This window comes from Leiobunum rupestre, chromosome 5 (assembly GCF_980474605.1).
Source record: "Leiobunum rupestre chromosome 5, qqLeiRupe1.1.hap1, whole genome shotgun sequence".
Lineage (NCBI taxonomy): Eukaryota > Metazoa > Arthropoda > Arachnida > Opiliones > Sclerosomatidae > Leiobunum > Leiobunum rupestre.
In genome coordinates this window covers 50697669-50724217 of record NC_143388.1, presented here as the reverse complement: position 1 = coordinate 50724217, position 26549 = coordinate 50697669, and the positions used below count along the sequence as shown (strand labels likewise).

Below are 26549 nucleotides of genomic sequence, written 5' to 3'. Positions count from 1 at the left end.
TTGCAAAGAATTTGCTGAACTCCTTGGCCATTTCGGGTGAATACAAACATATACAGTTAGGTTGTGATCTGAAATTGCCAATGTAACGTTACTAATTAATATTATATTTGTTTACTAGAAATGTTAAGACCTACATTAAAATAACTATTTAAAAAATTCCCCAACCAACCAAAATCATTCAGTATGCTACATTTTATTTAATCATTTTTGGTTAAATAGATTGATTGTCTCCCTTGTTGGCAATACTTCTTAACAAAACCAACTTCCATGACAAGAAAAATTCTAATACTTATCAATCACTTTAGTTAGTATAAGATAACGTTTTAATAAAAAATATTGATATTCCAATTCAAACTCATAAACCAGTATAAAAATAATTCATGTTATATTAACAATTGTATAAGTATAATAGTATAACAATTTTGTACTGCTTAATTCTAAGAGCTTCCTACATCCTGAAAACTCCAAAGTTTGTATCTGCAATGTCCGCATTCAATGTAGCACTTAAACTCAGCCCAAGAACTTTTCTGGTGTCCCTAGGGTCAATTACACCATCATCCCAAAGTCTGAAAAAAAAAGCAGGTATTAGATTTGATTGGGATTTTCTTTGAAGGTGCAAGTCCATTTTGTATTTAGTTAGGTGTATGACTGTTTATAAAATCTGCGCGCACCAAAACCTATGTTTCCCATGGCACAGGGTGTTTAATGCATCAGAAGATTTATAATTTTTGGGTTACTAATGAGATACAGGGCTGAAATTAATAACTCAAGGAGAGGCGAAGTGTGAAAATAGCTAAAAATCCAAATCATGTCTCTTAAGTATAAATAAACCAAGTGGTTGATGGTCTAGTTTTTTTTTTTGCATCGCTTATACCTAATACTTGTTAAGTCTCTTTTTGCAAGGGGGCATGTGGTGTCGCTTTAAAATTTGTCTAATTTTTAGGACATTTCTAATTTCATGAAAGAGGCTTTATTATATTACATATTTTTGATGGAACAAAAATAAGTATGTACTTCATGTTTAGCAACCAAAATTTTATAAGATATATAGTGTGATACAAAGTCATTTAAGGGGTATCAAAAGAAGTTGCTACTTGATTTAAAACTTATTGTAAAAACAAAATGTTCATTTTAACTGTATCAAAAACATGGAATCAAACATTGAAAAGGTGGCAAACAAAGTCATTATTTAAGGCTAGGGAGAGTAACAATGCAATCCCATAAATATTTATAAACAAGCAACTCTTCTTCCCTTACCAAAAAATAAGTGGTCTTGTAACTTTTTACGTTGGTTTTAAGTTGGTATTTGGAACAAATGCCAACTAAATACCAACTAAAAACCTACTTAAAAACCACTTTACACCAACTAAAAGCTTTCTTAATAAAGACCACTTAAAACCAACTTAAAACTTACTTAAAAAGACCTCTTAATACAGACCACTTAAATTATAAGTAATTATCTGACCACTAAAAACCAACTTCAAAAAATGAGTATTTTCCAGCCAACTTAAAAACAACTTATTACCTCTTTAAATAGTTTATTAAAATATGCTGGCAACTTGAACCTACTTAAAACCAACTTAAATGTGAAAACCAACTAAAAACCAACTTATTTTTTGGTAAGGGTTTCTACATTACAAAATGTAAAAATTAGTAATGAAAGTATATTTGAGAAAACTTCTGGGTAGTGAGTGTTTGTTACCACTAATGAAACTGTTAAAAAGGTTAGTTACAATTCTTGAAAAATTGTAATTTTTTTATAAATATTTGAGAAAATGCCCCAAAGTTGTAAATATTTCAAAAGAACAACCAGTAGAGTAATCCACATGGGAAGTCTTCAACATTTAAGAATTATGCAAGCTGTTACTATTTTTGTTATGTAATAACGCTTGTTTATAGATATTGTAAGGAAGTAATTTTTACGTAAGCATTAGCATCAAAACACCATATAAACAGAACCTTATTTATTAATATTTTACTGACAATGGTAATCGTGTTTGGTCTTGCGACACTTTTTAAAAACATAATAGCTATTTAAATTTGTAATGTTGAATTTAATTAAAATGATTAGGGGAAGATAAAGTTAAAAATCATATCGTTGTCTACGGGATGAATTTGAAATATAATTAATTAATAAGTGTCAGCATTAAAAGAAAAACAAATAGACGGAACTGACAATGGTAAATCATTTATTGGGCACTACTATAACCTTAACAGCAATACAATATTAAATCTAACAATACGTAAGCTAACTTACAACTAAAAATTAAACAAAACAATTAAAGCTACGCGGAGAGTATATAATATTTAAAGCGTTTGGCTGGTTCCCCATTTTAAAAATAAATTGTCTTACGGTACCACATTCACACAGATCCAACGCTGGCTTCGGCTTTACGATGTTTGGGCCGGACGGTGAGGACAACGGCAGCTACGGCACAGCGGCTGGTCAGTTGACCTAGTAGCGCGTATTGTTTTGTGACCCGCGACTGGATATTTCTCAGCTCGCGAAAAACTTCACCACGAAGGTGCACCACTATGAGCTTGATATTCTAAAGCGTTAGCATCTCTGGTTTCAGGCACTGTTCTTTTTTTGAACAAAGGGGAGCTACCCCTTTTTATAGGCTCGACAGAGGCGTCCCGTAAGTTCTTGGAAAACCAAAAAGTCGTCAGGGCCAAACCCGGAATGTTTCGGAAGATGCGCGTCGCAAATTTCCGAAAGTGATTTCCGGTGTTTTTGGGGAACCAGCGCTTAGGGGAAAACCAGCCATTGAATTTTCTTTTTCCCAACACGTTCGTTTTTATACAAAGGAATATATATAGAAAATTACGCCTAACACTGATGTATAACGATTTACCAAAATTTAAAATATTTAAAGGGGATTATTAAATTTATGAATTAATTAATTATTTGTTACAGTCTAAGGCGCTACTGATCGTGATGGAAGGATCTTTGGAAACAGCAGTCTTTAGCGTAGGCTCCAAAATCATCTAACTGTTGCCAATCGAACCTCACTACCACTAAGAACAAGCAGCCGCCACTAGCACCCGGTGGATCTTTTTGGCCTTTTGCCAATAATCAGTCTTACAATATTAGCTAAATTTGAAGTTGTCCGCTACAACATGCAATCTGCGCAAGAAATTAGTATTCTATAGCTAAGTGGTAACTCAACACTAGTTAAGGACCTAATATCAAGGGAAAATAGGGGAGAATGTGGCTCTTAACCTTTCCCTTTACTTGCTACCTTGTTTGAGGGGCTCAATCTTCTCGAACTCCCCCCCCCCCCCGAGCGAGGACCAATAAAGACGTAAGTAATGAAACCCAAATATCATTCTTCTCGGGAAAATAGTGCTGACCTACCTCTGGGATACGTTTCCTTACCAAAAAATAAGTTGGATTTCAGTTTGTATTTAGTTTGTATACACATTATTAGTTGATATTAACTTGGTATTAAGTAAGCTCAAGTTGTCAGCATATTTCAAGTTACTAGTTGAAGGGGTAATAAGTTGTTATTCAGTTGGTAGGAAAATACTTCTTTTGCTAAGTTTGTAATTAGTTGGTTTTTAGTAGTCAGGAAGTTACATATTATTTTTAAGTTGCTTTTAAGTAGTTAAATGTAAAAGTTGATTCTGGTTTAGTTGGAAATAAGTTGATTAATAAAGATGATTTAAGTTATTTTTTAGTAGGCATTTGTCCCAAATACAAACTGAAAACCAAGTTGAAATACAAGTTGTCGTAAGTGGTTTTTAGCCAACTTATTTTTTGGTAAGGGTTTAGCTCTCCTTTTGTACGCAAAGTGCGCTAAAATGTCAAATTTAACCCTTTGTTTCTTGACTTTTAATTTTTACTTAGGTGATAACTTCCATTTTAAGAGAGGTAGTTTTATAAATATAATTTTTTGTAATAAGTTTGTTTTACTGTGATTATGGGAAATTTTCTTAAGCTTCAGGATATGCCCCTACACAAAGTGAAAGGCTGCCACCAAATTATTCCAAATTTAAAACCAAAAATCTCCAGATACACTCAGGCCATTAAGGCTATAAATATTGCAGTATTACGCTCCTATAAATTCCACTAACTCAAAGATATCATCCTCAAAATGACTGGGTTTATTATGGTTCCTTGAGTTGCCATTTTGACTTGACATAAACCGTACACCTCCAGGCAGGCAGACTACCAAAAAAGCTTAGCAATCACGTGTTGAAATATCCCTTTGATCTAAATTTTGTAATTTTTAACACGCCTATGGTTTATAAAAATAATATATACACTCCCCCCTGTTTTCTCTTGCTAATATTAAGAGTTCGTCATGTGAAAGATGCTAATTGAAGCTAAATTCGCCAAAACAATGGAATTTGCCAGAAAAAGTATTGTGGAAATGTTTACGCACACCATTAATAAATAAAAACCAATATATTTATACACGTACCTGGCACTGGAATAGTATGGGTTGCCTTCCATTTCAAATCTTTCAATTATCGGTTCCTTCAGCTCTTTCTCTTCTTCAATTGTCCACTAACATAAAGAGTTAATAGAGATGTAAATATTCTGAGTTATGATTGGTTGGGGAGAAGCTAGCTAAAATATGGGCTGTAATGTTCTAGCCTTTTTTGGATAATACCAGACATAGTCTGCCTAGACAAAATCCCCCCTTATTCAGAAATTCGTCAAGGGGGGGGGTCGAAGTATGTGAATGTTAAGAGAAGGGGGTGAAAATTTAGAACAGTCAACGGTAGACCCAAGGGGGGGTTTGTACATGGAAACCCCCCCCCCTTGTCTACGCCACTGGTTACGCTAATACTTCATGAGCAGAATATATATATATATACACATATATATTTGTAATACCAGGATATTTCATGAAATTTTAAAACCTTTTAATTATAATTTATATCTTAGTTACTACTGATTCAAATTGGTAAATTAATGTGTTTTGGAATTATTTCATAAAATCAACTAATATTATAAAACAAGTTGAGAATAGCAATTTTGTCAGCCTTTGCATTAAAAAAAAGTTAACTGATTCACCTTGAAGTCATATTACGGAAAAAATTAACTCTTCATATACCCCAACGCAAGAATGACATTTTTATCTTTTGGTACTACATTAATTAAACAAATTAAAAGATCAACCAAAATTTTAAGGATTTACCTACCAAAATGGAATTAGATAAAAATATTGACTACCGTTTTTCCTTGTTTAATCCTTTGATCTTTTGTGATTTGAGCGAGAACACTAGCAGCCTGCTCTCCACCCATAACAGAAATTCTAGCATTTGGCCACATATACAAAAATCTTGGTCTGGAATTAAATATTTTTTATTTATTTACTTTATAGTTTTTTGAATTTTTTAATGTGAACTGCGCAAAACACTAAGATAGCTCATTTTTTAATTATGTTAATATTTTAGGCGAAAACTCGTCAAATGCATCCAGAATTTCAACAACCAAGCCAATTCCATTTTCCCTTAAGTTTTGTAGGAAGACATCACTTGTCTTAACAGATTATAAGTTAAAGTTAGGAAAGTTTGACCCCATAAAGGTTTAGTCATTTAATATAAATTGTAGTCCAATACCTAAGGCATTTTTCAGTCTGAATAGAGAAGACCCACAATATTCTTTATAAAGCGTAACTCATTCATTTTAATGCTCTCAACAGCTAGTTTTTATGAATTTAAATTTAGTTTTGGACAATTACATCCACTCCATTATTGTTAAACTTTTGAACTTCAATGTGAATGGTAGGATTAAATAACGACTGGTGCTACTTACGAATATGCTCTTCCACACATTCCATAGTTTCCAGCACCATAAGAACCACCAATTATAACTGTAAATTTTGGAACCCTAGCACAAGAAACAGCAGTAACCATTTTAGCACCATGTTTGGCAATTCCGCCAGCTTCAAAGTCTTTACCAACCATGAAACCTAAATAAAGTATAAATCAAGTTTGAGTAGAAGTCATTAAACAATTTCACAGTTTCATATTATTATTGGTATTTTCGACAATATTAATTCACTAGCTTATAACCAAAGTGTGCCTGCTCCTATACTTTCCAATGCTAAAGATTCACTGAATGTTGCTATCAAGATACAGCACATAGAACGTTGGACTAGGATGGACCATGCACGCACTTTCTGGTTTTGTATTAAAATATAGATATATGGCAGTAGCATTTCCGTCAAGTGGGCAAAAATTAATAAGCCTACTAACATACCTGATGCTCACTTCATTCCCTCCCCAAATGTATACCATCCCTCCTCCCGTATCAAATTTTTTCTTTGCGTGCAACAATATGGCTTTCATAACTTTACCACAAATTGAAGACTTTATAAGTGGCATAAAAAGATATAAATAACACCCTAAGTAGCTTAATAGTTACTAGGAAGAAGTCTTCAATTTTTCCCAAACGAACTTTGTAAATGATAAGACTTTCACAAATGGTAATAAATGTCCCACAAATCTCCACCACCAGGCTTTTTTAGAAGCAGCCAAGGTATATTGAAGATAATAACACTTTCAATAGTAAAAATAATGTTTACTTTGGCAAAACCATGACAAATTATAAAATCAGAACCTAAAATTGACTGCTATAAACACTCGCTTGGTATCTATAGATATTTATTTAATATTAGACCTAAATTCATTTTAACCGTTATTTATCTCCATTACTCTGACCTAGCAGTGTCATAAATATGTTTATAATGTTACTTATTTGTAGGTGTGTGCGAGTATCAATTTTTGACTACCGAGTTAGAGTTTGAGTTTGCCCTTACCAAAAAATAAGTTGGTTTTTAGTTGGTATTTAGTTGGTTTTCACATTTAAGTTGGTTTTAAGTTGGTTTTTAGTAGGTTTTCACATTTAAGTTGGTTTTAAGTAGGTTCAAGTTGCCAGCATATTTTAATAAACTATTTAAAGAGGTAATAAGTTGTTTTTAAGTTGGCTGGAAAATACTCATTTTTTTAAGTTGGTTTTTAGTGGTCAGATAATTACTTATAATTTTTAAGTAGGTTATAAGGTGGCTTTATTAAGAGGTCTTTTTAAGTAAGTTTTAAGTTGGTTTTAAGTGGTCTTTATTAAGAAAGCTTTTAGTTGGTTTTAAGTTGGTGTAAAGTGGTTTTTAAGTAGGTTTTTAGTTGGTATTTAGTTGGCATTTGTTCCAAATACCAACTTAAAACCAACTTAAAAAGTTACAAGACCACTTATTTTTTGGTAAGGGTGAGTTTGAAAAATCTAGCGAGTTTACAAGTTTTAAAATAACCCCTTTTCTAAACTTCGAGCCCTTAATGAATTTTAAAATTCTTTACGAGTTTTAGGCTTTAACGAATTTCCATTAAATTAGGTTAAATCACTTCATCACTTTCATCCATGATTGAAATACTAAAGTATGAAGCTGAATGTTTTTTGTGAGCCCTGAAGTAACATTTTTGAAACTCGATAAGAAGAACAAACGCTCGGCCAGTTTTTCCATTTTTGATCCGAGTACTCATTCGATTCGAGTAATCGGTTTACACGAGTGCTTGTATAGCCCTGAAACTTGGTAATACAAAAACTGTTTAACGAGTTTTAAATTTTAAACTCGAAAGTTTGTTGAGTATCTAGACAAGGCTTAGAGTTTAGAGCCGAGTACTAGAACTCGAATAGTCTCGATTTAAGCAAGTGCTCGCACACCCCTACTTATGTCTATTCTACACTTGTTATAAATTTTTACATCACAAACAAATGACATGCAAGTTTTAGTTGATTACAGAACACTTACCAGTTATGTTTTGTAGAAACAACAAAGGAATTTTCCTTTTGCAACATAGCTCGATAAAGTGAGTTCCTTTCAATGCTGACTCGGAAAAAAGTACTCCATTGTTGGCTATTATCCCAATTGGATACCCGTAGATTCTTGCAAATCCTTTAAATAAGGTTTTCAAATGTTAAATCTTTAAAAAAGTGCATCTAAGTTTTTAATAATTACTAACCTGTGACTAAGGTTTCTCCATAGAGGGCTTTAAATTCATCAAATCTACTGCCATCAACTATACGAGCAATTACCTATAATAACAATTTACTAGGAATGGAATTTATAGACAACAAGGTCCAGAACTTCAAATTTAATATTTCTCCAAGCATCAATCAACACACCATCACAAATAACACAAGGTAATTGTTGAACAGATTGACCCACTTTATCCACTCTATTGCCCCTCTCCCTTTGATTTTTTTAAAAACTATGATTCTTTCAACCATAGAAACAAATTTCTAGTTTTCAAAATGATCTATAGAGCTGTTGTTGAGATACGACAAAGGTGATTTTACAAAAAATTTGCCTTAACTCCTATTTTCATTCCCGATGTATCTCTTAAAGTCTTTGATATAAAGACATGCGGCTGACATTTTGTAGATGATGAGAGCTGATAATTTACAATAATTGTTAAGGGTTTCAAATGTTTGATCTTTGACTTTTAAAATAGCTATAATTTTAATAGCATTTTTATAGATTCTTGTACCAATATTTACCCAATTAAAATAAGTTTTGCTTAAATAGTAAAACAAAAGAAATTCCTCAATATGTCACGATATAATGCTACTTATCGATCAAATGATGTAAGCTGCATGTCTCTATGCCAATTCCTTCAATTGGTGGTGAAAATAACAGTTAGTCCAATTTAGTCTAAATTATTTAGTAGAATCACCTAGACAATTACTATGGACCTATCTGAAAATTGAGAATTTGGTATACACAGTCAAAAGAACCCCATAAATTTCTTAATCAAATCCACGATGGTTGGGTGTACAAGGTGCGCCAACCTGACATACATGACATACACAAATAATAAAATTTTTGAAAATTGGGTGTACTTTTTTGAAGTTTTTTTCTCATTAAAATTAAAAGCCCAAGGTTAATAATGTTAGCTAGCTCATTCATTATCATATATTCTATTCTACCATGGTTGTCTCTTATAAATGAAAGCTTTCATTTATAAGAGACAACCATGGTAGAATATATTGACTATGTCCAGGAAATCTGCGGATGCCATGGTCTAAAAATTAGATTTACCACAGCACAGGAGGGGCACAAGGACTGTTTTATTTTATACATGTTTCTACGTTAATTGGGTCAGAAGACTTAGATTTTTAAGAACCAATGAGATATTGTAGCAATTTGATTCTTAAGGGGAGGATCATTTTTGAGCATATAATGCTTCCCCTTTTATTCAGCATAGCTGAAATGTATCTTAAATGTAAATATTATACCATGTTTAAAGAAACTTATGCAAAAATTAAAAAAATACTAACTTCGTGGATATCAAATATTTTCCTTAGATTTTCACCCACAATACCATAAAGGTCATCAAGAGGAAATTTTGGCTCTTCAGGAGGTTCATATGTAACCTGTAAAGAAACAATTATACATCATATTAAAATGCAAAAAAATGAAGTTTCATATCCTTCCTTAAAATGAAATATGGTTGGAGATATATTAGGTCGGTATAAAAAGTCTGAATTCAGTTAGGTTAGCTTTGTTTTTGTACAATTTCATCCAATTTTAATTTAAAATTTTCTAAAAATGGGTAATTTTTTTCATAATTGGGGAGTCTAGCCTAACTTAAAAAAATTCATTTAAAATAAAAAAATTACAATACTTGGAGATTCTTGGTCCTGTTAAGATTTTTTACAATTTTTCTGGTTAAATGAAGTGCATGAATATCGTTGTCAGCAATATGATCTGTAACACCAGATTTCCTATGACAAAAAAGCTCTAAGCTTTGTGGATATTTTTCCAAAATATTATAGATTTTGTATGATAAATTACAATCTTAACAGAATTTGTTCATTTTAATAACACAGTTTGTAGGATTAATTAGACAGTAGATTGTATGTTCTGCCACCAAGTTTTAGCGGTTTTAATTACCATTAATTTTATAACATACCTGCAATGAAGGTCTGCTCCACCCAAATCTTCTGCTGATACATCCTCACCAGTGGCTGCTTTCACCTTAGGATAAACAAATAGGTTTATGTTATTACCACTATTATTTTATGCTCTATCATAATGTCCCCCTAATTCAAGGTGCAGCATAGGGCAGAATGTAAGAAGAAATAAAAATTTCATTAAAAATTAAACTATTGTTTATTATATTAATTTTTTGTTCAGATTCAATAATTAAACAATATTTTAGCAAACTAAGCATTAATTTTACTGCTAATTATTTTTCAGGGAACATTACGTGGAAGCATATTGGAAGTTAAACAGCTCAATAACTTTATTTGTTACGCACGTTGGAAGGTTTAGTTTTAAACATTTGTTCATGCCTTAGGTGAAAGATGTCCGCTTGTTGAAAATAAATCTTAAGCCTTGACCTTATGATACCATAAGTCTATAATATTATTTTATAAGTTTGTCACTTTGGGGAATATTTTACTGACAAGGAGACTACCCGAGGTGGTTATCTCCGATTTGGTTCAAACTCGGGTGGTAAGTAGACCTTCATGTAACTTGAAAATCCCTAAAAGGGTGGACAAGAATGAGCTTTCGTTTTGCCATGGCAACCAAAAATGTTTTTCGCAACTTAAAAACTGATTTTCTCTATGAAAATTAACATGGGAGAAAAACGAATATTTTTCAAAAAATTAAAAAAGGTTCATCAATTAGATACATAATTCAGATCATGGCTAAATCTGGTACATTTGGACCAATATACGTCAATTTTGGTAAATATGAGTAAATATACATATATTGGGAAAATAAGAGTAATCAGTTTTTAAGTTGTGAAAAACATTTTTGGTTGCCATGGCAAAACTAAAGCCCATTCTTGTCCACCCTTTTAGGGATTTTCAAGTTACATGAAGGTCTACTTACCACCCGATTTTGAACCAAATCGGAGATAAACACCTCAGATAGTCTCCTTGTGAGAGCTAGTAACGGAGTGACGTCATCACACGGAGAAAATCTCCCCCTAGCGAGATGCTGTCAAAGGCTACATGTGACGCGTCAAGCAGATGCAAAATGGCGAAGAAGCCTGTAATAAATAAATAAATAATAAAGAAGTGCTTTATTCGGATCATCTATTCAGTACAAACTGGTTTTTCAATAAAATCCATATAATTTAATGAAGTTACACAACAAAAATAAGTACTAGTCATTAAAATTTTGTTTCTGAAAGAGATAGTCGATTCGATTTCCTTTAAGCTACTGTGAAGGCTGTTCCATAAAACAATACCTCGGTGTTTTTACACTTTTCTCAGAATAAGAGAAAGGAGAATTTACAAATTCTAGACTGCACCTTCTTGTCTTACTTTTTAATAATTGAAAATGTTCAGAGATGTAACTAGGGGCTGGTTTATAACGTACAGTGTGCATGAACATAAGTAAATTAACGTTATATTTAATACGTAATGATTTCCTGTTGCATTTGTTTCTGGCAGCCTTGGTACCTATATTTTTAGATTCTTTCAATATTTGAGGAGCCCAGTTTTGTGATATGACTAGCTTCAAGATTTTCTTCTAATTCGGCGATATGATCATACACTGAGTTTTTGCAGTGTTCATTAGTAGACCTTTGGATAAAGGGTATGCAGGGCCCCCCTCAAATCTTAAAATTTTTCATAGGAAAAATTGGATTATATTTCTAAAAATATGGGACTTTATAAGACTATTTTTTCAAATTATAGGATTTTATAGGACTAAATATATTTCATTTACTAACTTTATGCATTTAAAAAACAATCTATATTTAGTTAAATCTAAGAGCAACAAACACAACACCCCACACAAGGAGAACGCAACCTGTCAAAAGTTGTGGATTTTCTTGTTAGTTTTCATTGGCTAGACGCTTTAGCGCCTGCTGCCGTTGGAAGGGGGAAATTCGGAAATTGTCTCCCCCCCGCCAGTAAAACGTTCAGCGTAAACGCTCATCCAATGAAATTCGTACACAACACTGCATTAGCGTGTTTAAAGGCTAGCTGCGTTCTCCTTGTGTTTGTTGCTCCTAGGTTAAATAAATCTTTGATTTTCACTTGAAAAATAGAAACAATTTAACCATTTCATCACAAAAATATACTAGTAGCTAACCATGTTAACAATAACAAAAGTATAGACTAGAGTGACTTTGTATAGGAATTTATCCTATAGCTAAATCTAGCAATTTAACAGAGTGGTGGGATTTGAAATGGGTAAAATATCAAAATTATAGGATTTTATAGGACTTTTCAGGGATTTCCCTAAAAATATAGGATGTTTTAATTATAAAACATTTTCGAAAATATAGGACCTCTGGGAGCCCTGGGTGTGCTTTAAAGAGAGTAGATCATGATCGGCGTTTGCGATTAATGTATCAAGGTCTGAGTTTGAGGAAAGTGTGGTGTTATCATCGGCGTACTCACTGGCTTCTGAGTTTTTGAGACAGTTAGGTATGTTACTTGTATAAATATTCAAAATTAATGGGCCAAGTACACTACCCTGTGGAACTTCGTGTGGCTTAAAGTTTTTTAATAATAATTATTAGTATCAGAAATTCATGAACTGAAATTATTGGAACCTTATTCCTGTAATGCTAGATGCAAGTTCCTTGTTAACCCCCTTTCAAACGAGGCATATCGTCCCTCCTCCCCAAAACGCGAAGCTCCGTTTCTCTACGGTGAGAATTTAAGTACGCCACCTGGTGTTCTTGTGGTAAACTAATAGTTAACACGGACTAAACAAACAGTTGTTTCGGTCCACTTACAAGCTCTTACTAAAAAAATATACCGCGAGAACTTAAGTTTTGTAAGTGGTTTTAAATTTAACCGTTTAAACTTTCAAAATGTCGAGAATAGATATTTCTACTCAGTGCAATATTTTCCTTTTAAATAAGCCCAAAGTAAAACATAAATTGGTGATTTGTAATATAATCAAACCTCAAGAAAAGCAAAAAACAGAAACTAAGCCTTTGATCAAAACTAAGAATGTGACTACTCAGTGTTACTTAATGCCTTTAAATTTGAATACAAAGGCCAAAACTTTGGATAAATATACAATCACGGATAGCCCAGCTAAGAAATTAACCATTTGCACAAAACCGCTGAAACGCAAACCTTAATTTTAGACATTCCACCTCTATTTGAGCAAATTGTCAAAACAATACAGGTCCAGTTTTCTCAACAATTGACTTATCAGGTATTATTTTTAAAACTTTGATAGGATAAATTTTCCATATTGATTTCATGATGCATATTTTTAGATTAAGAAAGACTGCAGTAACACCCAGGTAATGCAAATAACATCAAAAGATAGTGTTGGTAACTTCAACATTATTTTGATTATCATCTTCAATATTATTAACATTATCTCCTAATTTTTGGGGTATTTCTCCAAAATTTTACAGTACGTTAAAGTTTCAGATGTTAAAATGTTAACCAGCATTGATTGGTCATGGCCCGATATCTGGACGCAGCTTTCTGGCTTGAGAGTAATATTTTACAGTTACCTCTGCCATGGCTTTGTTTGTTCTGATTTTGGCTTGATCAATAAAACCAATACTTTCAATTTCCACATCTTCTGGTGGTTTTTTTTTGGCACTACAGGCTTAAATGCTTCTTTCAAATTTTGAAAAAGTTTCAGGAGCTCCAGTAAATAGTTACATATATTTTTTGAATTTAACAATTCTAAAAACAACGTTGTTCTTTCCAGAACAAATGGGCAGTTAACTAGTTTTTCTAAATTTTCCATTACTAACTATTAAAAAGTTTACCACATCTTGCGTTTTCATTTACGTTAAGCCTTGGGTTGCAGACGACTTTTCAGTTGTTTTTTATTAGAAAGTATCTTTTCTCCCCACTAGATGGCGTACTAGCTACCCATCATGCAATAGATATTTTCCTCGCTTATGGGGAGGGATGAACTGTTTCAACCGAATTATTTCCCCTTTCCTCTCTGCTCAAAGAACACGTGTCCCAAAAAAAAAGCGGCTTCCGATAATTTCGGTTCATGAATTTCTATTAGTATACACTATTTGTGTTCTTTCATCGAGGTAGGATTTGAACCAGCTCGAAGCTGTTCCATTTAAACCCATGGATTTTAAGTCTTGTAAAAGAAGTTGATGATTTACAGTGTCGAATACCTTAGTAAGGTCAAAAAACACCACACAGACAAAATGTCCCAATTCGAGAAGATTCAATATAGATTCATAAAGGTTAAAAATCCCAGTTACAGTTGTAAAGGTCTAAAGCCAGATTGCAATTTTTGTAACAGCCCATTTTCGTTAACATAGTTATACGTTTGTTTGTTTATTACTTTTTCAGTTATTAATGCAGCGTCTGTCTTGTGAATAGCTCTCAGTAAAACTTTTTCATGTGAAGAATAGGAAGTGTCACACTTATGTAACAATATTATACACTTAAGATGCTGTAAAATGTTCTCAGTCTCATGGCATGATAAAATATAAAAGACACCAACTTCCATCTAATTAAAGGGTTCCACCAGCCTTGTAAGGGGAAGAAACTCATACCTCCTCCCAAATCTGTCCAAGGAGGGAGAACTAGGAGAAGAGAGAACAGAAGAATACATGATAGAATTATCTGGTCTGCAGTGTCATTCCCCATTGTTAAGAAATACTGGAACTAATGTCCAATTTGGTTGAGCAGTGACACATGTTTATCCTTTCTCAAGGCTGGTGCAACCATTTAACAGTTGTGTAAATGAGATTTAAAGTTGTGACAAATACCAGTGGTGGACCTCCTAAAAAAATTGTGCCTTGATTTTTGACAATAATACTTTCATCTGCCATTGCTGGGACATAAGCACCTCCTGCTGTGCAGCTACCCATTACAACGGCAATCTATGAAACAAGTGTTAAACTAAAATAGCAAAAATTACATAAAGTGAACTAGTTACTTGTGGTATTCCTGCTGCTGACATAGTTGCTTGGTTATAAAAAATCCTACCAAAATGGTTTTGATCAGGAAAAACATCAGCTTGTCGAGGTAGATTAGCTCCACCAGAATCAACTACATGCATGAAAATAATTTAACAGTACCATTAGAGTTTCACGTTATTTAAAGTTTAAAGGGGCTGGAAAGTGGGGTTTTGAAAAACGTCATCCGTGACGTCATTAACTAAATTTAGCGCGTAGAACTACTTTTTCTCAAGTTCGCGAAGACGTAAACAGGCACCGCTGTGTTGAGATTTTTGTATGACAAAATCCAGCGTGGTCTTGGTTAGTGTTATAGCTGAGCTCTTAGGAAGTTTTCAAATTTCATTAATATTTATTGAGATTTAGTTTAGTTAACAACAAATGTTTAACGAAAAATTCATTTGAGTGATAAGGTCTTTTGGTAGTAGTGTGTTTGTAATTTTTTTAATTATTATTTACGAGTTTCATCGAATTTTGTAAAAAAACGCTAGATGAATCGAAGCCAATTTCTTAGGGCCTTGGTTTCACTGGAGCATTTTGATAAACCTTAGTACTACAGAACAGTTTTTTGCCTTTTCCCACTTATCGAATTCGCCAACAAGAGATATTTTCGTATCATCACATTTCCGGTTTTTATTTGAATTAAACTCGTTCATTAACATCATTATAATTAAATAAATATTAAAATACTAGAACCAAAACCACGTCCACGAAGGCCCGAATATCTTAGTTCGCGTATGAATACCTGTCACTATAGTCTCTCTCGGGTCGCTCCTCACTATTTTCAAAACATCTCCGTCAGAGCCAAATTCCTCAAGCGGGGAAAAAAGGAAATAAAGCAGGGTCCGGATTTTTTTGGAGATACCACGTCACTAGACGATTTCAAAACCCCACTTTCCAGTCCCTTTAAAATAATCCTCAAAGAGTAGTTGGTTTAATAAGAACACGATACATGGATAAAAGTGATGGTCAATTATTTTTTATACAGTCGCTTAACAGTTACCACATCTATTTCACCATAAATTTGATTAAAATTTTAACTATTTCCTAGACTCATGGAATACAATCCAATCATTGTTCTTGTTGATTTTGTCAACAGGGCCTTAACTAGGGCTGGGCGGCCGCACCGGGCGCCATGTGCGCGATAGGGTATAGGGGCGCCAAATTTGGTCCATATTATTATATTAGGCGGCGCCAAAATTGCAGCTCGCCCTGGCGCCATTTTCTCTAGCTACAGCCCTGTTTGTCAAGCTTAAACTCGAACTTCATAAACGTTTTACTTGAGGTTGACAAACGGAGACGTTTCAGTAGAAATTATTTAGTAGCAATTACTACATTAAAATTTAGTTCACTTTTGATATTAGCAACAATACCATGTTGTGAAGGTTTTCTAACTATATTAGTTGTTTTAAAACCATTAGATAAACCTAGCAATAATACAATATTTCTGAGCTTTGGTACAAAAAAGCAAAATTGGTCTTATTTTTGTATTGAAATTCCATGTAGATGTGGTGTTATGTACATTATTATTTACCTGATGTTATATTAAGAGACGAAAAAAAATTATACGTGAAGTTATTTTTGATGTAACTTTTGAAATGAAAAGTTACTGCCCATTCAAGAAATGTTTTTGGCTATGGGCCTGTGTCTTAGAGTTTCACAAAAAATGAAGAGCTCAAGTGTTGGAAATGATCTGTTGGCCAAAATTATTACATGGCCAAGCAGATCAGAATACACCATATTTACAATAAGCCGGCAAAATTGCACTACAGCGGCCTCATGTAATTGGGTGGAGAATGTAGCACTTGACGCGTACTACGAAACTATTTTTTTTTGGGCCGCAAATGATAATTAAATTAATTAACTTAATTTTAAAAATTTAGTAATTTTAGGGAAATACCGTGTTTTTGTATTTTTTTGTGGCGGAGAATGTAGCACTTGACGCGTAGATTACAAAACTATTTTTTTTGGGTCGCAAATGATAATTAAATTAACTTAATTTTAAAAATTTAGTAATTTTAGGGAATTACCGTGTTTTTGTATTTTTTTGTGGCGGAGAATGTAGCACTTGACGCGTAGATTACTTAACCAATTTTTTTGCGGCCGCAAATGATATTTTTTTAATCAACTTAACTTTTAAAAAAGGCGTCATTTTAGGAGTTTAGTAACGTTTTTCTAATACAAAACTCCCCGTATTAGTGCCTGACGGCGCCTCCCCAACCCCATACTAAAAAAAAGCGATGGGCCTTCTATAGCGCGACCTAGAGGACACTACCAAGCCTTACACATCAAGTATATACTTTTAATCTCAACCAGAAAAAAAGTGGCCCAAAAATAGCAAACACCTAGAAAATGAACAAAAACTGTAATAGATTTGATAAAGTACGGGAATATCACTTTGTGGTCCAAAAATACAAAACACCGAAAAAATGAACAAAAACTAATTGATTTGATAAAAAAAAAAGGGAATATCACGTGGAATTCATTAGGACACCGAAACTGTGGTGTCAGCGAACACACGACGGAAATAAGTACAACAAAACACGTGAAAATGCTCAAAAATTAGAAATTTAAAATTACATTAAAAAATTAAATTATCATTTGCGGCCAAAATAAAAATTACCCTCGGCATCTACGTTACAAGGTCTATCAGGTGCAACCAAAATTAATATAAAATTCAATGAAAATGAGAATTTTTTAAAATTAAAAAATTAAATTTAACAATTAAATACTCATTTGCGGCCAAAATAAAAGATACCCTCGGCATCTACGTTACAAGGTCTATCAGGCGCCACCAAAATTAATATAAAATTCGATGAGGCCGCTGTAGTACACTTCACCCCAATAAGCCTTAGAAAAACAGCACTGAACTGACCTAAATATATACATGGCAAGTTATTTTCTCTGGCAATTTCTTGAGCTCTAAGATGTTTCTTAACAGTAAGTGGGAAATATGTGCCAGCTTTCACAGTAGCATCATTACCTAGAATCATACATTCAATCCTAAAAAGATAAATATTTTAATCAAAAACCAAGCAGATATTTGTAAACAGAGTGGACAAAAATCTTAGTTGATAATTCAGCATAGAAGTTGAAAAGGTCACTGACCAGCTATGAAACAATTCTGGCAGCACAAACGTAAAATTTTCAGTTTGAAAAAAAAACAATGCAGATCAGCAAAAATGTTTTACCTTGTCAAAAACAGCAGTGTTGTATTGAAATACACCGATATTATCCAATAATGGCACACTTTCGTTATCACAACAAATGTATTTGTTGAAGAAAAAGAGCAACGAAGATATTTTTTATGAACGAAATCTTATCTTTCCGTTATCTCGTTTTAGAGATAAGATTTCGACCATATATAAAACCGCCTGTCAATTGACTAAGGTGTGTCATAGAGCTTCTGCAGTTCTTGCAGTAATGTCACTACTACTAATCTAGTAATATTCGTTAATTGTATATAACTTGTAAATATTCTTTAAATGTCTTTATTAATAAATTACTAGTTAGTTATATAAAACGTCGTTCAGTTTTGTTCACTCCTAAACCCTCAAGCAGCTATGCCCTGCGTGCGCGTTGTAAATTTCAACAGTATTAATAGAACAAATTTTTACAGTGAAGTATCAACTAGTACTGTTGCAATGTAACAAAGCTTTGATACATTTAATTACTATTTCTAAAAAGGGGGTAAACTTACCCACATACCCTTCCAATACCACAAACAAGCCCAGCGGCAGGAACTTCTTCATACCCATAAACATCCCAAGCTGCCAACTGTGACAATTCTAAAAATGGTGAACTAAACGGTAAAAAAATATTATTGAAAAACCTCAGAATGCATTAATACACAGTATATTTAATACAGAATTAAAAAGGATGAATAATTTGAAGTAGTTTATTGAATTTATCCCAAAAGCTTGTGGGGCATTTTTATTACGGGAAGAGTGTTAAAATGAAGCCACCATCCAGTCAATATATTTTACACAAAAATGTCACTAAGGAACTGTAGGTACTCACACTACTACAATCTATTGCCAAAAGATATCACCAAGTGGCAATGTATCTCATAAGGAAAATTCCTGTAATGTGGGAACTATAGTGTTCACATAATCTCTGTTCATGTTTTTCTTATTTAATCAAGGGCTAGAGACTGAAGAGTACCATTCACTGTTAACGGTGAATATAAAATAGTTAGAAAACCCTAAATTATAACCAAAGAATGGATTTGTATGCACCAACATTCATCACAGTATATGTAACATAATGACTCATAAGTATAAGGTGTCTTTATGCTTACCCAGTATCTATCAAATTGTTAATTCTATCCCTAATTAAAAGTTTTCCTCTTGAGAGATGTCTCTCAACCGATTTTTCATCACCTAAAAAAAGTAAATAATAACAAATTTAAATTTAAGCAGGAAATGGTACACTGTACAGTCAGCTACTAAAGTCTTCGACAAAGGGAGTTTTAGCATTTTTCGTTAATTTTCTCGAAACTATATTAAAATTAAACCAAATGCATTTTTAATATTTTTTTTATTTCCTTTCAAGTGGAGTTGTCAGTTTTTGAAAAGCAACAATAGTTTCGGCGAAAACGCCAGATGTCGTTTTTGACAACTTTGAAAATAATGGAGTTACAGCACTGAAACTGGCATTTTTGAATTCAGGGTGGTCGATTCGTATTTTGAAATTGTCACTGTTATCGTTCTACAACCAATGGTTGTTGAGCTAAAGCTGGTTGCAGTTTTTGTTTTGATTTGGGAAAAACCAAAAGATTTAAAATATCACTTTTGGCGTTCCCTCCAATGATTCGGAGCCTATCAACAAACAATTAAATTTTTATAGGAATGTTTTAGACACTCGACAAGCATGGAAACAATAGAAGTAGGAAAAGGTTGCCGCCATTTAACCGCCACAACTGATTCCGGCAAGATCGTTTTTACCACAAGCAACACAATTTCCATAAGTATGACACTTTCCATTGTTTCAATGGTAAACCATTTAGTCACTGTGTTAATCGAAATTATGCAAAAAAGCCATTCACTCGAAGCAAGGTTGCTTCGACGCGTTAGAGGACTAGTGACAGATTAAGACTTCTCTGAGGGTATAAAGGTTTTAAAAGATTTTGGAAAACACTTGTGACAATTTCCGCAGTCTCTGTCTCGAACAACAACGTGTTCGTTTAGCTCAAACACAACATATTACTTCAAAACACATAGTGAGTGAGCGTTTTCATGAAGTGTCATACTTATAGCCACCAAGTTATTTTCGATAACTTAATTTACAAGTGTGGTTTTTCTGGAATTAAGTGTGAACTATGAGGAAGGTTATAGATATTCAAACAAAAAATTGAAATCAAATTGAAATAAAACATTTCCGATCCATTGTTCCGAACACCGTCAGGTTTAAATATTGAAAAATGTCCTAACTGCAAAAGCTTTTGAGATATCTTTTGCAGTTACAATAAGGTTGTAAGTAAAACGTTCGTGCACGGCTTCTGCGCATTCATCATGCAAAAGTTCTGCTAATTGTGCTGATATTCTCACCAAATGCCTTAACAAAACTATTTTCTTGAATTGTATAAAAATGCTAAATTTAACTGAGTAATTTTTTTTTCTGTTATTCAAAGAAAATAAATAAGGGTTGGTTGGGTCTGAGAAGACCGCACTGAGTAATATTATTGTAACATTATAACCTTTAACATTTGGTCACTAGGTGGAGTTTCCTTATATTGCTCATTAACCACGTTATAACTTTATTGCTACCTGCACTCTGTATGAGTAGTTTTTAACTACACTCTTGGCCGTGTAGAGGGGGTGCAGGGGGGGGGCAAAATCCCCGGGGGACGGATGAAAAGGGCCCATAAGGGGCCCGTCGCTGTAGGGCCCATCGAAGAAGCTCAAGGGGGGGGGGGTGCAAATCGAAGGGGCCCGCGAGTAAGTTTGACCCCTTGCTCCAGGATACCTCTGCACGGCCCTGTTATATTTAATATTAATAAACTATTTATTATATTAATTTCTGTATAGTCTTTATTTAATCCTCTCCACAATTTTTCTATTGTTTCCACGTTTCGAGAAAATTTATGAAAACGGCAAAAAACTCTCTTTGTCCAAGACTTTTGTAACAGACTGTACTAATTTTTAAATATGAATAATAAAGGCACAATTAGATTAGATTATTTTTAAGAAGATAGTTTACAACTTTTAACGGGAATATATAACCTCTTTATTTACATAAGAGTACCAGGGTTGGAAAAAAGCCGGCTTTTTTTGAAAAAATCCAGACCAGTGGTTTTTCGGATATAACTGGCTAAAATATAAACAGTGCCTTTTACATATGTAAGTAGAAATTGTCTGCCGTTATTGTCGTAAATATAGAACTAAATAAATAAAGCGAAATAACTATATAAAATAACTGAATTCTTTTGATTTCCTAGGGAAATTCCCCCTAGTTTTTGTGTATGACGCACCGACAGAAGCGAGGCAGCGGACCTTGGAACTTTAAACCTACCGAAAAACTGGTAAAAGTAAACCGGTTTCTAAATATGAAACAAAAAATAAACTAAATTTCTAAATAAAAACTATTAATTTACTAAAATATTCATAGTTTTTTTTTTGAAAAAAAAGCCAAAAAATTCTGGATTTTTTCATGTGGCCATAACCAGATTTAACCAGGTGGTTATAACCGGTATGGCTGGTTCTATGAAAACCCTGCATAAGACCCTAACATTTTAGTATTTACCTCCACAAGCCACAAAGCAACACCAAAAATGGCAAAAGAGAGATGAGTCAGCAGCCAAGCAAGTGGATCAGGACTTTTTTGTGTACAATTTTACTAATAGAGCAAAAGAATTACCAGAGGCTATATTTTTCCTACAAGCTGCAATATGGTGATTAAATTCCTGTTTTGTTTTCAAGGTACAGCATAACCAATAATAATAAAACCACTTATAAACGTAGTTAATAACTGAAGTTTGTAGGTTTCACTACTGTTTAGGAAAGATAATTTCAGTTTTTAACAATAAAATAAATTAAATGTTACGAGATTTCAGGCCTAAGTAGGCTGTGAAAACATTTTTGCCACGTATAGATTTACTACCTTACAAAAAACGTTACAACATTGATAAACCCATTATGAATAAAAAATAAAGATTATTTTCAAAAAATATACAAAAAACTTTCCAGAAACAGAAGGAAAGTGATATTTACTAGAAATATTAACAGATTTTGTTTAAAAAAATTGTACATAGTTTTGAAAATTAAGTTTGAAATTAAGTTTGTAGCTTAATTACCTTTTAAAACTTTAGATATGTTTTGATTTAATGTATCAACCAAGTTCTTCATTCGAGAGTAGTTTTCCTAAAAATAAATTGATAAGTGGTGGCTGTTACTTAAATAAGTGTAAAGAAAACCAAAGTCTTAAGCTACCACAAAGAAAAAGGGTATAGGTTAGAAACTGATTTCTTCGGTCATGTAGTTCTATACTTAGGGAAAAAGGATACGTTTAGATGATCTAGTTTTCCCTGGCACAAGAGGGGGTTTAGGAAGCTTCACCGACATATGTTGAAATGGAAAACATTTAAGTCTTAGGCAAACAATGACATACTGGCCCTTTACTGGGTGGGCAGGGTGACCACAGGAAACCCTTCAATTTTTTATAGGAAAAATAGGAAATTCATAGGGGGAATTTTTGGGTAAATATGGGAATGTTCAGTTTAACTTATAAGGAATAGGCGCTTCAATAAAATCGCCAAGAAGAAATATATCTGAGATCCAGGACCCGCAAAGGTACTGTTTATTTGGTGCTTGTTGAAATAATGGAAACTGAACATCGTGTTTTTGCTACGCCTTAAAATGTCGAAAGGCTACCTGCTTATAAGAAAACACTTGTTGCATAACACACAAGTTAACAGTTTCCATTATTTCAACAAGAGCTATATAAACAGTAACTTGCAGGCCCTAGCTGCAGCTCTCGGAAAAATTACTTCTTGACAAATTCCTTGAAAATGTTTTATTTAAGTACCTATTAAAGGAATAATTTTAATTAAAATAATGCTTTTAAAGGAACTTTGTTTTAATTGTAACATATTACATTTAATATGAAACCATATTAACTTTGTAACTAGATATACATCAGGGTTGGCACTTTTTTGATTTTTTAAATAAATATCAAATCAAATTTTTTATTTGCAATGGATTTTTTTGGTTTTTATGAATTTATTGATTTTTATACAATTGACATTTGGCTCGTTCATTGTATAATTAATGGATATTTCACTTTTATCAGTTAGCTAATCTTGAATTAAATGAAATCTTAGTTAAATTTAATATCTTAGGTGGTATAGTTAATTTTTTTTAGGAATAGTAATACCTAAAAAAAAAAAAAAATCAATCAGCTAGGCTAATACCCAAGGCACCACCTTAGGCCTAAGTCATCAAGCGACTTTTGAAGCCATTAATTCAGGTGGCCGGGTTACAATGCGTAGGAGGGTGGTGGCAAGCCCTGCATGCCACGAGATCGAGCCAACAGCTCCCTACACTAACTATTACCGTTAACCTCGACAAGTTTTTATGGAAGGGGAAACCGAAGAACTCGGGGGAAAACCCCTTAAACCAGTGGGGAGAGAACTTGCAAACTCAACGCAGAAGGAGTTATTCCGAGTTTTCACCCAGTGCCACAAGCTGGGATCGAACCCGGCTCCACTTGCTGCGAGGCGAAAGTGCTAACCACTCCGCCACCCCACCAATAACTATTTTCACAAAAAATCAAAACAGATTATCTTTTGTGAGGATAGGTTTAAAGCAAGTGTCGGCTCGTCGTGAAGTAGCTCTTTTTCAACAGATGTCGCTAGCTTCGAAATAAAAACAAGATACTTAAGCTACATTTTGACCCAAAAGGCGTTGATTGGCTTGTTTGTAAATTGATCAATAACATAAATTACAGTAATTTTAAAGAATATATTTTTTATGGGATATATAACTTAGGTTAAAGTCCACTAAATAGAGTATAAGAGATCTAATTATAATACTCTACAATAGAGTAGTGTCAGTGCTACATCACGCAACGTCACCCATGCTTTTTCCTATAGAGAAAAAAACGCGCCCAAAATGGCGGCCATGGCCAAAGCTACGAGGTGATACTACTCTATGGCTTACTGACGACGGTATCATTTGGCTATTTTAAACTTTAGCTTCCTATGCCATAAATAGATGGCACCACACTTTCCAGTAAAGTCGTTTTCTTCGAAGAATAGGATAGATTCATGGCCATCTCTACTAACAGGGGCCTGTTCATAACACAGATGGCAATGATAGAGCCAACAGTTGCTTTAAATATTGTGCCTTGCTGTTTTCTTAGGTATCCAATTGTATTTTTGGTACATTGAAAAATACCACCTAAGCCATGCAGGCCATACTTAGCTATGGGTGCGCAAAAGCAGACTACAAAGATAAAATTAAAAATTCAACAAATATAACAATGGTTGAAACCGGGTACTATTAGAGTAGTATCACCTTGTAGCTTTGGTCATGGCCGCCCTTTTAGGCGCATTTTTTTCTCTATAGGAAAAAGCATGATGTAGCACTGACACCAGTAGAGTAAAGTGCAGAATATATAAGATAAAAACTATATTATTTTTACAGGAAGGATAAAGTGTATAGAATAGAATACCTTAAATACACCACTGACTCACATGAGCTTATACAGAAAGTCAACCAACTAACCTTGAAATCAACAGAGCTCCTGTCAGGTTCATTTCCAATCGTAGGTAAGTGATCGAAATGAAATACACGGCAGTGTTTATGGTTCAATTTGAAACCATTCAATAAACATTTGGCACTTCTTAAAATTCGAATTCCAGACATGACAGATTTAAAACGAATTTAAATTTTCGCACTCTGAAATGAACATCTGCTCATAGCGTCTGCTTCTTTATTTAAAAAAAACGAGACTGCCAGTCCACAACCAGCTGTAATGAGAGGGTCAGAAGTAAGCGCATAATAGAAGAGACGCTTAAATAATGCGAATTTTAAATTGTTGGAAGGAAATAGCTTTCAAAAATTATAAACTTAAGAATATATTGCATTATGATTAAAACTTTCGACAGTACTTATGCATAAAATAAATGAGAAGAATTCCACTTGGTGTATAAAACGACGACTAAGTTTCGCCAGGCCCATGGGCCAAAAAATGATAAATCCAGGACATGACTCTATGCGAAAATCCCATCCAATAGCGCTAGCACCCGACCACTATTGCCCCCTATTGGGAAAAACGCGCGATCGCGGACCCACGTAATTTTGGGTGCATATTTTTTAGGGGCAGTTTTCAAAAATAATACACGTGGTCGTCGTAGTAAATATCCCGGAATATTTATTCACAGTTATCATATATAGTGTGGTTATAAATGTAAGTACTTATTTTTATACTTACTAAGTTCGTAATTAGTATAATATATATCATTATATAATATTAAACATATACTTTCCTAGAATAGTTATAATTAATCTAAAACTGAGGGGCCAATATGGCCGGATTTTTGAATAACAACCGCCACTTATTTCCGAATTCCGATTTAGTCAACACAAGATGGCGTTCCGGAAACCGGAAATTTCTGCTTGATTTTGCACCCGACTCCCAAATAAAAAACCTTCACTCGTAAGAGTGGAGTTTTCACATTTTCGTCACTCGCCGAGTGAGTTCACTGAAGGTAGTCAAGGTCATCTCATTCATTTTCTCAAAATCTAAAACTATTCGAAGATCACTATTTTACTGAGATTATTTCTAGAATGACCACAATTATTTTGTGAACTCCGGAGTATGACACTTTGCTTATTGCGTGCTCTTTTCCATCATTGTCAAATATAAAATTATTCCTAATCCTTAAATTCATCACTCACTCAAAATATTTCAAAACGGCGTTTTCTAGTTTTGACCAAGCGATAGTTGTTTTCTTTTTCAAAACGGCGTTTAATAGATTTTCCAAATGACATCTGAGCTCTATTCAAAACGGCTTTTTCTATTTTTTGCCAAGTGAAATGTGGTCAGAATTTATAGACCGGTGCTCCAAGCGATCAAACAGGCTACTACACCGGTAGTCTCATCAGAATGCCCTACGCCAGCGTCCACAAGCCCGGACAGGTGACAAAACCAGCGTGGGTAGCAGCACCCTACTACTGATGGTCGCACCCTCGACGCAAGCCACTCAACCCAGCAGAAGGTGCAACAATGGGACGACCAGCCCGCCACTTCGCACACAGCAGTGGGATAAAGAGCGGATGCTCTGGCAACGCCAGCCAACACCCCACCTACGGAGGCAGGGCCGGATTAAGCCGACTTTCGCCCGGGGGCAATTTCCGAGTGGGCGCCCAGTGGAACCCGAGGAGCGAAGGAGGGGGGGGGGGTGTGCCAAACTTATCATTTCGTTTATGTTCTGAGTGAAACCGCGTGGATACCAATTGAAGTAGCGTGTTTGACTGGTACCCTTAGGGGGACAAAGGGGAACCTCCCCCCAATAATTATTTATAATAATTGCCCGCGCAAAGGATTAGGTAGGGTACCTTGAGTTGATAAAAATTCGGCACAATTGGAAACCTAATGTTCATTTTGTAGTTCGGGTTTCAAAATACCATACACTTATATCTTAATCCAAACCCTACAAGGTT

At 33.9% G+C, this 26549-nt stretch overlaps 1 protein-coding gene across 1 annotated transcript; it reads right to left on the bottom strand.

The window, feature by feature from the left end:
• Window positions 1-292: 292 nt before the first annotated feature.
• Mccc2 (methylcrotonyl-CoA carboxylase subunit 2) lies at window positions 293-24793 on the bottom strand. The gene is made up of 16 exons (XM_090175351.1): window positions 24609-24793; window positions 22178-22244; window positions 19184-19265; window positions 18584-18685; window positions 17759-17886; window positions 14865-14977; window positions 14695-14808; window positions 9925-9989; window positions 9637-9736; window positions 9290-9385; window positions 7972-8044; window positions 7761-7904; window positions 5771-5927; window positions 5186-5300; window positions 4428-4513; window positions 293-566 (listed from the first exon to the last, which is right to left on the bottom strand). The coding sequence occupies exons 1-16, from the start codon at window positions 24747-24749 to the stop codon at window positions 449-451; spliced, it is 1701 nt and encodes a 566-aa protein (XP_090031477.1). The 5' UTR covers window positions 24750-24793; the 3' UTR covers window positions 293-448.
• Between the last annotated feature and the right edge of the window lie 1756 nt (window positions 24794-26549).